The sequence below is a fragment of the Ambystoma mexicanum genome, chromosome 1q, assembly GCF_040938575.1.
Source record: "Ambystoma mexicanum isolate Mex_15411 chromosome 1q, UKY_AmexF1_1, whole genome shotgun sequence".
Taxonomy (NCBI): domain Eukaryota; kingdom Metazoa; phylum Chordata; class Amphibia; order Caudata; family Ambystomatidae; genus Ambystoma; species Ambystoma mexicanum.
The window spans coordinates 394,066,948-394,082,259 of record NC_090922.1 but is presented as its reverse complement, the minus strand read 5'-3'; the positions used below and the strand labels follow the sequence as shown (position 1 = coordinate 394,082,259).

Sequence of the window (15,312 nt, the reverse complement as noted above, 5' to 3'; positions counted from 1 at the left end):
GGCAGTCCACCTAGCTGGAGAGAAGAACTTGACAGCGGATGCTTTGAGCAGGCAGAGCAGAGTCTCCCACGAGTGGGAGCTAGCTCAGGAAGTCCTTCAATCGATCTTCACGCTTTGGGGAACCCCTCAGGTGGATCTGTTCACCACAAGCACCAACAGGAAGTGCGATTTGTTCTGTTCAAGGGAATTTCCCCCGAGAGGAGCTCTAGGAGATGCGTTCGTAGTGGACTGGGAGTTTCCACTCCTTTACGCGTTTCCACCAGTCCCTGTTATTCCTCAAATGATCAGGAGGTTTAGAAGAATCCGGAAAACCATGATCCTAATTGCCCCGGACTGGGCCAGGAGAACGTGGTACCCGGACCTTCTAGATATGTCCATCTGCTCTCCAATCCGTCTTCCACTCAAAGAGAATCTTCTCTTGCAGAAGGGAGGTCAGGTTCTCCATCCAGACATCAGAATCCTCAACCTTCACGCTTGGCTTCTGAAAGGGTGAGGTACAAGGATTGGGATCTCCCTGATGACGTCATGGAGGTGTTGCTTTCGGCCAGAAGGCCAGCAACAAAGTCTTTATACCGCTGCCGTTGGAACAAATTTTGCAGCTGGTGTAGAGAAGAGAATATCGACCCTTTTTCATGTGGTGCACCAACAGTGTTATCGTTTCTACTCTACTTGGCAAACTCAGGCCTTCAAGCTGGCACTGTAAAAGGCTATCTCGCAGCGCTTTCAATCTTCAAGCGCTCTGCAGAGGAACCATCGTATTTCAAACTACCTCTAGTGATACAATTTCTCAAGGGATTAGCTAATGTTTATCCTCCAAAACCATTCCAAGTTCCCTTATGGGACTTAAATTTAGTCTTAAACTTCCTAACGGGCACTCCATTCGAACCACTTCACTCTTGTTTGCTGAGATTTCTCATGCTTAAAACTGTTCTATTGGTAGCACTAACATCTGCTAGGAGGGTGAGCGAGCTACAAGCTCTCTCCTGTAAACCCCCACATACAATTTTCCACAAGGACAAAGTTGTCCTACAGGTGAAGCCTAATTTCCTCCCAAAGGTGGTTTCTGAATTTCATATTACTCAGAAAATTACCTTACCTTCGTTCTACCCTCCTCCCCACCCGGGGAAAGAGGAAGAAAGACTACATAGGCTGGACCCAAGGAGAGCTCTAAGCTTTTACATCAGCAGAATGGCTAGAATCAGGCAAGCAGACCAACTGTGTTTGTAGGATACTCAGGTCACAAGTTGGGATTATCCATAACAAAACAAAACATTTCCAGGTGGATTATTTTGGCCATTCTGGAATGTTACAAACTGGCAGGGAAAGAGCCACCCCAAAATCTTAGGGCTCATTCAACCAGGGGTATCGCAGCATCTTCGGCCCTCCAAAGAGGGGTACCGGTCAGAGACATATGTGCGGCTGCCACATGGTCGTCCGTACATACATTCACAAAATTTTACAACCTGGATTCCTCCACTAGTCAAGAGACCAGATTTGGCAAAGCCGTATTACATTTGGTCCATCCCTAAAGGGATACATGACATTCTTACTCCCACCTCCAATTACATGCCACTGCTATGGGAGTCTAGCAAAGTTAAGGAATACATCGGAGGACGCAATCCCTCCGAAGAACAAGTTACTTCTTACCTTGTAACGTTCTTTCGATGTGATGTTCCTCCAACGTATTCCTTATCGCCCCTCCCATCCATCCCTGCAGTAATACTTCCCTTGTGGTTGCAGTTTACGCTCCTTCAAGGTCAATAACCAATTCAGGCATGACTTTTCTTATGCTACAAAATGGAACTGAGCAACGGACGCCGCGCATGGCTATTTATGGGCATGGTGACGTCGGCGCCGATACAGTGGCCGTCGAGGGACATCGACTCGGCGGACGTCGACGCGCAGCGCCCTCTACAGAAAAAATTTCCGAGGCCAGCAAGCTGGAAACGTATTATCAAAGATAAGGAATACGTCGGAGGAACATCCCATCGAAAGAACGTTACAAGGTAAGAAGTAACTTGTTCATCTACCTCCTGAGGAAGACGTTGTGTTTACTACCACTACACGTCGAAACCAGTCAAGAGATCAACCCTACAGGGATGCGATCTTTTGCACTTTTTCTTCTGATCCACCCTGACAATAGATCATCTTTGAAATTAACTCTATTGATTGCGAACATAAAAATAATGTCTGTTTTATGGGGACTAGTCATGAATTCCTTCTCCTCATAGGTTTTTAGCACGATTCCTTTATTTTTTAGCTTTTTGGATGTATGTCACGGTATGATGAGTTCTGATTGAATGTGAGTGCACTATGAATGGCAAGTATGTGTGACGATGTTTTAGCCGATTTTAGGCATATAGTTGCTGCTATGTTGCTGTATTAAAGAGATAAGTGTTTAATTATTTGTGATTGATTCACCATTGCTTAAATTGTTGGTATAACTTTAAATAAATGTTGATACATTTTTTCAAATATATATTTTTCTCTGGATGTTTTCTTTCTGCTTTTTTATGTAACTATAATACTCTGGTCCAGAGGCTAGCGTTTCCCTGCTCTTTTCAGTTTTTTGTAATCTTTATTCATAGTCTCGATGGATCTACCCATGGCATTTGACATGGTGGATAGGAACACACTATGAAAGACACTAAATGGCCTACAAATCGATAAGGGCCTTTTAGAGTTCTTAATAATGTTATACTCTGACACAGTAATGAGGGTCCGCCTCAATAACAGAGGCCGAGTATCGGCGAAATTTATGACTCATAAGTTTGAGGCAGGGATGCAGATTAGCAGTGACCCTTTTCACCCTTTGTTTCCCAGGCTGGTAAGGTACTGGATTTAAGTGGTTTAGTGTCCCCAAAGATAGGCAGGACCTCTATAAAAATGGGTTGCGTATGCAGATGACTTTTTGTTGTTTGACGGTACCAAGGTTGGTTTGCAAAGAATGATAGATTAATTTGAAGATTTTATCAAAGAAAGGAAACTGTTGATGAACCCTAGTAAAACACTGATATTTCACACAGGCGCGAAAGTACTAAAACAAGGTTCTCTTACAATGTCTTGTGGTAGTACAAAGTAAAAAAATCAATCGGTGTTGAAATTCTTGGGCTATACTTATACTAGTGCTAATGCAATTGGTTTTATGAAAAATCTGCTTAAAATGAAGGCTACCACTATTGCTAACCAAATGAAAATAATAGAAAGAAGATATGGGAAATTTACATTAAGCCCATGCATTCTATTTTATCGGTACAAAGCAATTCCACGTTTGTCGTATGATCTCGAGTTTTGTTCTGCTGACCTGATACCTTACCTGAAAACAATTGAAGCTTGTGTGTGGCGGAAAGTTCTAAAACACATTCCTAAATGTATACCTATGGAAATGATACGCTGTGAGCTGGGCCTATCATCCTTAAAAAGTGTCATGTGGTGGAAAAAACTATCTCTTCTGCGGAAATGTCTAGTATCTGAAAATAATACTCTATACCATTATTTGGGGAAAGATCTGGAGAGTGTATTTATGAACAGTCTTAAAAGTGTATGTGCTAAAAATCTATTTGACTTGGATCTATCTATGGAGATTCTTATAAAGAATCCTGGAAAGGTCAAATAATTGATAAAAGCATTTGACTGGTTGGAAAATAATGTGGTGATCTTAAACTCCTCTTTATACTCGCAAGTAATTTTATTTTTGGAAGTGGAAACCGGTCCCGGAGAAATATTTGATAAAATATCCGTCTAGATGCTTTCGCAATTCAACAATGAGATTTCGGTTTAATGTAATGAATACTCTTGAGATTCAGAGCATTTGTGATAAAAATGCCGTAGGTAACAAATTTGTAGAGATTGTAAGGTAATCGGGGTTAAAGAATCTTTGCTGCATTTGCTTCTGATCTGTCCGAATTTGCTGCCACAGAGAATTGCATATTTTTCATTGTTTGTAAATGATATCTCTCGAGTGAACAGATATAATATTTTAGAGTTATATGTGATTTAGTATGAAAAAATTAATATTCCTTGATAACACAATGTTTAAGTTAGATAGCCTTTTAGAAATTGTTGTATGAAATACTGTGGCTCTATAAATATGTTTTAAAATATTATTTCTGAGAAGTATGTATAATGTATAGTTAAGCTTAGATAACCTTTTAAAAGTTGTTGTATGAAATGATCTGGTTTTACAAAAGTTTCTACGTAAGTAATGACAAAGCGAATTAACCGTAAACGTTTTTTAGGAATCTATTGAGTAAGTAATGTAGGTTATTGTCTTTGTTGAAGTGTTTTGATATTGTTTTGTAAAAATATTCTTTTGAGAAAATATTGTAAAGGTTTGAACAAACCAAAAACAATAAAGATAATAATAATAAACTCGCTTTTCTTCTGACAATTTCTAGTCTGCACACTCCTCTAGTTAGACCTGTCATTAGTAATTGATATGTTTGCATACAGAACAATAAAACAGGATATATATCAGTTTTATTCCTTTGTCGGAGCGCAGCACATGTTTCCTGCGACTATCTCATCTCGCTGCTGAACAGTGCCCCTGTGTCTGTTGTGATTGATAGTCATTTTTTACATTTTGAGCTACAATCTAGTGATGTTCACTGAGAGGAAAATTGCTGCATGTGTACCAAATATCATGTCTGTGTGTGTATAATTAGGATAGCAACAACATACGTCTCGGAGATCTGCAACCATTTCAAGAAATAAATGCGGAAACGCTAATCCGCCCTGTCACAAAAAAAGATTAATTGGGCATTGTACCCCTCTATAGCCACCCATGATTGCAGTGGAGGATAGATGGATGCATTCCACTGTGGGTATCAGTTGGGGTATTGGTGGTTTTACCAGTCCTGAAGGCTTCTCCTAAGTAACTGGACTTCATAAGCACCACACAATTAATCGTTTTCTTAAGAACTGCATTCTATTTGTACAGCTATAACAAAAAATATTATCCTTTATTTTGTTTTCTGTTGTTGGCAGAATCATCCACCGCCCACAATGTGAAAGCTCGGCAAGCTGTTTCTAAAGTTACCCGAGAGGAGCTGGAAGATCGATTCCTACGAATACACGATGAAAACATGTTGCTCAAGCAGCATGCACGCAGTCAAGAGGATAAAATTAAAAGGTTTGAATCCAGTGCATTTCTTCTCGCCCTTTGCACTAGGTGACATGTTTGTACTATGTTGGTGGGCTTAATCCTGTTGACCCCTTGTTGTTTTTCATTTAAATCATTAGCACAACTCAGAAAAGCCAGTCTCAAATGAGTTTGGGTGCATAACTATTGCAGGGTTCCGCGTTGTCTTTTTTCTGTTGGAGTCACAGGAAAAATAGCCACATTTCGTACCATTCCTTTTAAAATTACAAACGCCCACTTCATAGGCTCATGACATAAATCAGCATCTTACATATTTTTCTTTATTTTAACTTCTTATGACTCTTTTTAGTTAATTAATATCTGTTGTCTGGTTGCCTAAATCTCCATGTTTATCTGTGCACACATAGGACATGTCAGGATTCCTACAATGCTCGCCTTTGTCTAATAGTAATATAAACTCCCAATATCCGGGTTGGCCCTGGTACCTAGAGCAAGTGGCTAATTTGTGGGGGTGTTGGCCCTGGCACTTTTTTCTGAGCCCCAGCCCCCAGCACTTATTGTCTCAGACACAGTTTGATTAGGATGTGGTGTTTTGGCAACTTTTTTTTTTTAATCGTATTTTATTAATTTCTGCATGTGTTATAACATCACAAAGCATATTTGAGGACAAAATAGCAAAAGAACCAATTATAACACGTCCCCACCCCTACCCCCCCCCTATCCCTCCCCTCACCCTCCTCCAGTTCAAGTTCTAATTTCGTGCTTGGGGTTCTTGAAGAGCATAGCGTTGTTGTTGTAATGTGTTACTTAGCACGCCAAAGTCATGAGCCCAGTTTCAGAAAGTTCGCATTCGAGGCAGTGGGCAGCTGCCTATATCCCCCGAGAGAGAGGCTCCCGGGCGGGGTGTGTCACACTAGGCGGGGCGTCCGTATTTATCAAAAAAGGGCAGCCATTTCTCTTCAATATTCGACTTAGACTCGTCAAGTATATGCTTTAGGAATTCCATATCGTAGATGACTCGCACTTTGGTGACCCATGCTGTTTCCCCCGGCATTCCGGGGCTTTTCCATTTCTGCGCGAGACAGCACCTGGCCGCCACCAGCATAGTCTGCAGCATGTCGTCTTGGGTGTCCTCTTGGCCATCTCCGGAGTCTATTCCGAAGAGGAGAAGCCAGGGGCAAAAAGTTCGTTCAACCCCGTCAACTCCTTTAATCCAAGTTAACACCTCTCCCCAATATTTTTGGACCGCTGGGCACCCCCACCACATATGGATATAGCCCCCCTCGCGGTCTTGCATTTCCAACAGTGTGGATCATATCCCGGCCTCATTCTAGCAATCCTCTGTGGGGGGTAGTGCGATCGATGGAGAACTTTGAGTGCTTGGTGACGATATTGGAGTGAGGCCATGGATCTATTAGCCCTCCTGCACATTTCTGTCCATCTTTCATCATCAATTTCCTCTCCCAGGTCCCTTCCCCATTGTGTGCGTGCCGGTGGTGGGTCTCTTGGGACAGAAAACAGAAGGAGTTTATAGAGGCGAGATATTATCCCGTTGGAGCCCCTGGCGGAGAGGAGAAGTTTCTCAAAGTCTGTAAGGTCCCTCCTGAGGATATCCCCCCATGATGGTTCAGTGAGAACTCCCTTAAGTTGGAGATAACGGAAGGGAGAAAGGGTACCTATTCCCAGGGCTTCCTCCAGATCACTCAGCGGTAGGAACGTGCCCCCCACCCAGAGGTGGCCGGTCCTGCTAAGGCCGGCCTCAAACCACTTTTGGTATGCCGCTGGTTCTGCTATCTTGGCTAAAAAGGGGGGGGGGGGGCCCAGATGCAGCTCAGTGGGGAGGGCCAGGTCGTAAGCCAGCGATAGTAACCTCCCTCCCGCCATAGGGACCACAGTACCTTCAAGACTGGGTGGTTCAGGACACTTCTAGGGATGTTTTTCCTGGGGACCCAGAGCCACTCTTCTATTGTGACAGGCGCGAGAACCTTATTGTCTATGGCCACCCATTGTTTTTCTGTACCGGGGGTAAAGTGGTCGGGCAGGATCCTTAGCTGGGAGGCCCTGTGGTATGTTTCCAAGTCGGGATATCCTACCCCGCCGTCGTCCTTCAATCTGGTTAGCACCTCATAAGAGATCCTGTGTTTTTTGCCCGACCAGAGGAAATTGAGAAGGACCCGCTTAGTTTCCGTGAAAAATGTTTTAGGGATCAGCACCGGGAGTATTTGGAAGAGAAATAGGAACTTGGGGAGAACAACCATTTTTATAAGATTAAGGCGTGCCATCCAGGAGAGACCCGACCCTGCCCACCTTTCCACGTCTTTTCTGATTGCTGCCCAGAGGGGGGGGAAGTTGGCCGAGTAGAAGTCTTCAGGGTTACGCGCCATCTGGACCCCCAGATATCGGATTCCCTCCTCCCGCGAAGTGAAGGGGAGCCCTTTCACATAGGCTACCTCCGAGTCTGATTTCCCCCTGTAAATGCCACCGACTTCTCAAGGTTAACCTTGTATCCTGATAGTTCCCCGTAACGTGAGAGACCCTGTAGCATCTTGGGGACCGTCAGGGACGGCTTCGTAATGTAGAGCAGTGCATCGTCTGTGAAAAGGCAGATTTTGCAATGTGTATCTTCTATCTGTACCCCCCTGATGGCCTCATCGTTGCGGACCAAGATCGTCCATGGTTCCATTACAAGTGCGTAAATTAACGGGGACAGTGGGCAGCCCTGTCGTGTACCACGCTCGAGGGGGAATACTCTCGACTCCATTCCATTCCACTCTGGTGGAGGGAGAGGAGTAAAGTGCAGACATCCAGCCAAGCCACCTCGGGCCCATGCCCATAGTCGCGAAAGCCTCCCCCATGAAGGCCCAGCTGACCCTGTCGAAGGCTTTCTCTGCGTCAAGGGCCAGTAGGAGTGCGCCCTCGTCCCGAACCGCCCTGGAGGTGAGCACATGGAGAGTCTTCCGCATGTTATCAGAGCCCTGTCTATTCAGGACGAATCCCGCTTGGTCGGGGTGTATCAAGCGAGGAAGGCAGTGTTCCAGTCTGGAGGCCAAGATTCTTGCAAAGATCTTGGCGTCCAAGTTTAGGAGCGAGATAGGTCTATAGGACCCACATTCCATCTGGTCCTTGCCGGGTTTAGGTATTACAGTGATGAGGGCCTGTAGGAACGTCGGCGGAATTGAATCTCGGCTTCTGATTTGGTTGAATAGTTTAGCTAATGGCTTTAGCAGGACAGATTGCGTCTGCTTATAGAAGTCCGCCGTGTAGCCATCACCCCCCGGTGCCTTGCCCGCTTTCAATTTCTTGATGGCGCCCTCCTCTTCCGATATCTCCCCCTCCAGGGCCTCTAGCTCCGCTTCTGACAACTTGGGCAGAGGGTGTTCGGCCAAGTAGGAACGGATATCGTCCAGCGATTCGCCTGCCTGTCTGGTGTAGAGCTTGCTGTAGTAGTCGGCAAAGCATTCCACAATTTCCTCCTGGCCTCTATGAATCCCGCCTGTCCTGTCCCTGAGGTGAGCAACACCTATCTCAACTCTGCAGCCCCGGGTTCTTTGTGCCAAGAGGGTCCCGACTCTATCTCCCCGTTCGTAGTACCTTTGCTTAGTATATCGCATTTTCTTAATAACTTCCCCTATAAGGACCGTGTGGAGTTCCTGTCTTTTGCCCTGCATCTCCTCCAGGAGAGCCCCACGGTCCACCCCCGGGAGGCCCAGCCTAGCTCGCAGCGCGGCCATCTCTGCACGGATTTTTTTTTTCAATTGGGCCTCTTTCCCGTTTATGCCTTGAGTCCTCTGCAATAAGGAGGCCCCTAAAGGTGGCTTTTGCAGCCTCCCATACCATGGACATATCGGTCTCTCCATTGTCATTTGTCTCAAAATAGGCCAACATTTCTTTCCTCATGAAGTCCCGAAATACTGGGTCCCTGAGGAGCGTGTTGTTGCATCGCCATCGGGAAGATCTTGGGGAGACGGGCAGAGACCAGTTGGCTATGAGTAGTTTGTGGTCGGACCATGTAATGGCTTCTACTTTCGGTTGTTCCACTATCCCGTACCCCTCCTCGGAGCTCAGCAAAAGATCGATTCTAGTGTAGGTGCAGTGCGGAGGTGAGAAAAAGGTGTATCCGCCCTGGCCTGGATGTGTTTTGCGCCAAACGTCTACCCAGTAGTGTTCCCTCAGAAGGGTTTGCATGGCCATGTTGTCTTTAGAAATCCCATTGGGTACCCCCCCTTCGCGGACCACCAGTCCAAACGGGGGTCCGATATCAGGTTGAAGTCCCCTCCCAGTATCATGGCGCCCTCTGCCCATTCGTCCATGAGATTAAAAATCTGGGTAAGGAAACGTATTGGGTGCGTATAGGGTGGCCAGGGTGACGCGTTCTCCCTCATGGGTTCCCTTAATACCTAAGAATCGGCCCCCAAAGCCCCTCTTGGTTTCTACTCCCGTGAGACGAAACGTCTTGCCCAGGAGAATGCCCACCCCTTCCTTCTTTGAACTCCTATGGGAGGCCCAGTAGTTACTACCGATCTCTTTTCCCTTTATTTTCGACTCTTTTCCTTGCCTATAACGTGTTTCCTGTAGGAAAAGGACTGTCAGGTGTTGTTTACGGAACATATTACTTGTAAGGGACCTTTTGTTCTGGGAGTTGAGGCCCTTGACATTTAGCGTGCCTATCTTCCCTTCAATCATTTTCCTCTGTCGTTTTGTGCTCTGTGAACCCCTCGGATTGACCGCTGCCTAGAACCCGCTGCAAGATTAGTGTCCATGACTTCAACTGGATTTCCCCCTTCCCTTGAACCCCGTCAAAAGCACCCACCCCCTTCCCCCTCTCCCCCCTTCTCTCCCCCTTACCCGTCTTGTGGGGCGTTCGCCGCCTGCTCCCTAGGAGGGGTTGAAGCGAGCAACGAACCGCCAGGGTCGCTGCCCCGGGGAAAAAGGAACTTTGGAATATAACACCTTGTGTCATGCCCTTCTTCAATACGTGCCAGCCCTCTGGTGTTGGGGATCCGGTGATGATGTCCCCTTCCTTATTTACCCTCCAACCCTGGCGTATGGTCAACAAGCATCAGCCCTCCTGGAGTATGTCTCAGTGCGGGTTCACGTGCCGCCAACAAATCCCTACGGGGGATCGCAAAGTGTCTCACCATGGAACCAAAAACCAGCCTCAAAGGTGGGCAACATTTCGACTCTAACCTGGGTCGTTTGAACAAAGATCTCCCCACAAACCATGGAGGAGGGAAAAAAAACATACTCTGCCCAGCAAGGTCCTCGGGATTACGAGGACTGTGGAAGGACCTGTATCGGGCCTTGGCACGGAGAATAAGCCTTGAGTGCCACGCGTATGCTCATGGGGGGTCCTCCGATCTGTAGAGGGGTGCCTGGTCTTCCGGTATTTGTGTGCGCCTTTGATTTTCAGCTTCCCCTGAGAAGGGTCAGGGCCACGGGGGTGACGACCACGATCTCTGTGGGTTCCACTGTGGTCTCCAGACGATCCTGCTTGGTCGCCCGTAAGGTCATCTGTGGCCCTCTGAATGTCTGTTTCTGTGACTAGTTGGTATCTCTGGCCCTGCCATTCGAACGCCAGATAGAATGGATGGCCCCAGCGATATCGCACTCCTTTTTCTTGCAGCCATCTGGTGATGGAGCCACATTTTTTTCTCATCTGGAGCGTGGGGGCAGAGAGATCTTGGTATATTGTCACTCTGGAGTTGCCGTGTTGAATGTCCCGCAAGGTTCTAGCCCTCTCCAGCACCCTAGCTTTGTCTCTATAGTAATGAAATCTTGCTAGGACCGAGCGCGGGCCCCTGCCTCCGCCGCCAGCCCGGTGAACCCTATCGAGGAGAAGGGTTTTACCCGAGTCAGACCAGTCCCACTGGGGTCTCTCCTTCGGACTCCTCAAGGCTGAAAATTCTCAGGTTGTTCCTCCTCTCCCGGTTTTCCATGTCATCGACCTTGAGCCGGAGATCTTCCTCATGGCGTTGCAGTTCCTTGAATTTAACATCAATTTGCGTTTCGAGGAGGTCTGTTGATACTTGATTATTTTCAACCCCTTCCATCCGGTCTTCTAAAGTAGAGACCTTGGCCGTGAGGTCCGCCAGTTTGGCCCCCATGTCCATCCTCATGCCTCTAATCTCCTCCAGGATCATTTGAATGTTGCACTGCATGGCGTTCATGTCTGGGGGCTGTGTGGCGGTGGGGCCGGTTTCCATCGTGTGGTGTCCTGGGGTGAACTGGTATTTCGCTAGAGATTCTTTCCAACTCATGGGGTGCCAGTCACATTGGGATGCCGGGAGCCTTCGGGGTATCTTCTGGGGGAGCCCCGGAGTTCTAGACCACCTGTCTTGCCCTCCCGGCTCGAGCCCTCGTAGATATCTTTCAGATGATGGAGCCGTATGCTAGGGTCTGAGCTCTAGTCTGTGGTGCACCACTGCAAGTCCGCCAGATGTGCGGCCCCCCTTGATCCAACCCTACGTCGCTGGGGTGTACTGAACCACTATGGCGCTCCCCCCGGAGGGTCCCGGCGGGCCTTGGCGGGTGGCTGGGGGCGCGATATGGCCTTAATTATCCCCTTGTGTCTCCTCGATGTGGCAGGCCCCCTGTACTGAAGTGGTGGTCACAAGAGGATGCCGGTAGGGGTGCTGATTCCGGGGGGAGTCCCCTGTGCGGGGGGTGTCATCGCTTTGTACAAGGGGTGGCTACCACATGGCGGTCCCGCAGGGCAGCGCCCGCGGTGCTGGACAGAGTGCAGCTGGTGCGCGGGGGCCCCACTATGGTACTACAGTGCGATGCGGAGCAGGGGCCACAGGGCCCGTCCAGGCTGAGGGGCAAGCTGGGTGGTGGGGGGGGCCCAGGCGCGCTCCTGCGACGGCCCGGGCTTGTTCCCAGCGTTTGAGCGGGCTCCTCTGCCCGTTGTTATCACCCCCAGGAAGTCTGGCTGGGCGGGCCCCGCTGTGGTAGTGGCGGCGGGATTTTGTAGAAGTGAGGGCTGCCACAGCGCGGCAAGATGCAGTTGGTGTGCAGGGGCTCTGGAATGGGATCACGGTTCAGTGCGAAGTGGGAACCGTGAGGTCCAGTGGCCAGGCCTCTTCCAGTGGAGCTGGCCAGGTAGATGGGCAGATTGAGAGGCAGGGGGTCCAGGCGCGCTCCCGCGACGGCCCGAGCCTGACTCAGGTGTCTGTGTGGGCTTCTCCGTTGGCCGTCACCACCCCCAGGGAGTCATGTGCGGTGTGTTCCACTGTGGTGGCGACGGTGGTGCTTCGCGGGGGTGTGGGCCGATGTGGGCAGGTCACAGCTGTGGGGCCCAGGCGCGCTCCCGCGTCGGCCCGGGCAAAAGCGTATTAATGGTACCTGAGGCGGTGGGGGGGACGCTGCTCCTCGTGTGTCACCGCTGCTGCACTCGTTGGTCCCACGCCGCAGGCTGCTTATGGGGAGGTGGGCTGCCGGAAAGAAATGGAGCTCCTCCGGGTACTCGCCCTGCACCGTAGCTCCGTAGTATTACGCCGGATAGCGTTTGTTTCGCGGGCGAGCGCAGGCAGAGGGCCCGGCTCCTCCTCCCATAGCGCAGCACGTCAGCACCAGGATCTCGTCGCGGAGAGCGCCTGGGGGAGGGGGAGGGCTGCGATCTAGACTCAGGTTGCGGGAGAACGGCGGCACCCTCAGATTCCGCGTAACTTCCCTCTTGTTCCTCGAAGGTTCCCCTTCGCTAATTCTGCTGGGAGTGGGCGCTCATGGAGCATTGAGGCATATCTTGTGGCATGTTTCCCGGGGCCATGTGGGGAGCTTGAAGATCAGGCAGCCATCTTGCCTGCGCCCCCTGGTGGCCTTTCCAGCTTTTTTATTTTAACTGCCATTCCCATAGTAAACACCTATAGAAGCAGAGCAAAATGTAAATGATGATTGTGTTTAAAGACACACATAAATATATGTCTCATGTCAAGACACCACGAGTATGTCATTTTATTTGCATGTTGATTGGCATTTGTAAATCGGATTTCTGCCGTAGTGAGTACATCTGTCCACCACAATAAGCCGGTCGGACTTGCAGCTTTAAGACGACATATGTTGACAGCATGGGGAGCAGCAGTGGGTGGTGGCAACAGTGTGCAGGAAGCTGCCCATCCTGACATGTCACGGGCGTGTTAGAACATATTTGAGCCCCGGCACTTATTCTCTTACAAATTAAGCACTGCCTATAGCCAGAGGAACCCTACGCAAATTCATATATCCTATGGAGGGGCGCTCTTGCTTTGTGATATGTGCATAGTGTGAACATGTTGGATAGGAACCTATAGTCCAGACCCTTTTCTCATAGTCGGACATGCACTACATGACCTCTCCTCCAAGTTCATGAGCCAAATGATATCAAAAGGATCTTTGCACTAGACATCATCAAGTACTATGTCCGCATTGAGATTTAGTTCTTTGCACTCTTTATTTTTGCATAGATTTATGCTATGGCATTTATAACGCGACTATACACAAGTGTTTCAAGGCATGGCGCGGCATGGGAGGGGAAGCAGAGGGAAGACGAAGACAATGACCCTACTAGGCCAGGTGACATTTGAGATAGCGCAAGTGCAGGGGATGGGGGAAGGGGAACAGTGCAGAGGGGTGGGGAAGGGAAGGGAAGGGGAGGGGATAGTGCAGTACATAGGATAACAGTAAGATAAATAAACACAATAAATAAATAAAAGTGCGGCCAGCAGGTAGCATGTGCAAGGGTAAGTGCAGCAATCAGGTGTCAAGTGCTAGTAGGGGCTGTAGGGATACAGAACAGTCCCGAGTGCAAGAGCTGCCAAGGGGGCAGTGCAGGAGTGCAACTGGCGGGGAGGGGACCTGGGCCTGAGATCCCTGTGCGGGGGGTGTCATCGCTTTGTACAAGGGGTGGCTACCACATGGCGGTCCCGCAGGGCAGCGCCCGCGGTGCTGGACAGAGTGCAGCTGGTGCGTGGGGGCCCCACTATGGTACTACAGTGCGATGCGGAGCAGGGGCCACAGGGCCCGTCCAGGCTGAGGGGCAAGCTGGGTGGTGGGGGGGGCCCAGGCGCGCTCCTGCGACGGCCCGGGCTTGTTCCCAGCGTTTGAGCGGGCTCCTCTGCCCGTTGTTATCACCCCCAGGAAGTCTGGCTGGGCGGGCCCCGCTGTGGTAGTGGCGGCGGGATTTTGTAGAAGTGAGGGCTGCCACAGCGCGGCAAGATACAGTTGGTGTGCAGGGGCTCTGGAATGGGATCACGGTTCAGTGCGAAGTGGGAACCGTGAGGTCCAGTGGCCAGGCCTCTTCTAGTGGAGCTGGCCAGGTAGATGGGCAGATTGAGAGGCAGGGGGTCCAGGCGCGCTCCCGCGACGGCCCGAGCCTGACTCAGGTGTCTGTGTGGGCTTCTCCGTTGGCCGTCACCACCCCCAGGGAGTCATGTGCGGTGTGTTCCACTGTGGTGGCGACGGTGGTGCTTCGCGGGGGTGTGGGCCGATGTGGGCAGGTCACAGCTGTGGGGCCCAGGCGCGCTCCCGCGTCGGCCCGGGCAAAAGCGTATTAATGGTACCTGAGGCGGTGGGGGGGACGCTGCTCCTCGTGTGTCACCGCTGCTGCACTCGTTGGTCCCACGCCGCAGGCTGCTTATGGGGAGGTGGGCTGCCGGAAAGAAATGGAGCTCCTCCGGGTACTCGCCCTGCACCGTAGCTCCGTAGTATTACGCCAGATAGCGTTTGTTTCGCGGGCGAGCGCAGGCAGAGGGCCCGGCTCCTCCTCCCATAGCGCAGCACGTCAGCACCAGGATCTCGTCGCGGAGAGCGCCTGGGGGAGGGCTGCGATCTAGACTCAGGTTGCGGGAGAACGGCGGCACCCTCAGATTCCGCGTAACTTCCCTCTTGTTCCTCGAAGGTTCCCCTTCGCTAATTCTGCTGGGAGTGGGCGCTCATGGAGCATTGAGGCATATCTTGTGGCATGTTTCCCGGGGCCATGTGGGGAGCTTGAAGATCAGGCAGCCATCTTGCCTGCGCCCCCTGGTGGCCTTTCCAACTTTTTTATTTTAACTGCCATTCCCATAGTAAACACCTATAGAAGCAGAGCAAAATGTAAATGATGATTGTGTTTAAAGACACACATAAATATATGTCTCATGTCAAGACACCACGAGTATGTCATTTTATTTGCATGTTGATTGGCATTTGTAAATCGGATTTCTGCCGTAGTGAGTACATCTGTCCACCACAATAAGCCG

The 15,312-nt window shown here is 49.8% G+C and overlaps 1 protein-coding gene across 2 annotated transcripts in view; it reads left to right on the top strand.

Moving 5' to 3' along the window:
* RPGRIP1L (RPGRIP1 like) overlaps window positions 1–15,312 on the top strand; it is a 1,574,704-nt gene that overhangs the window by 270,080 nt on the left and 1,289,312 nt on the right. For both annotated transcript variants that reach the window (XM_069639571.1, XM_069639577.1), the window contains exon 4: window positions 4,987–5,131. In XM_069639571.1, the coding sequence (XP_069495672.1) occupies window positions 4,987–5,131 (145 nt within the window). The remainder of the gene's footprint in view (window positions 1–4,986; window positions 5,132–15,312) is intronic.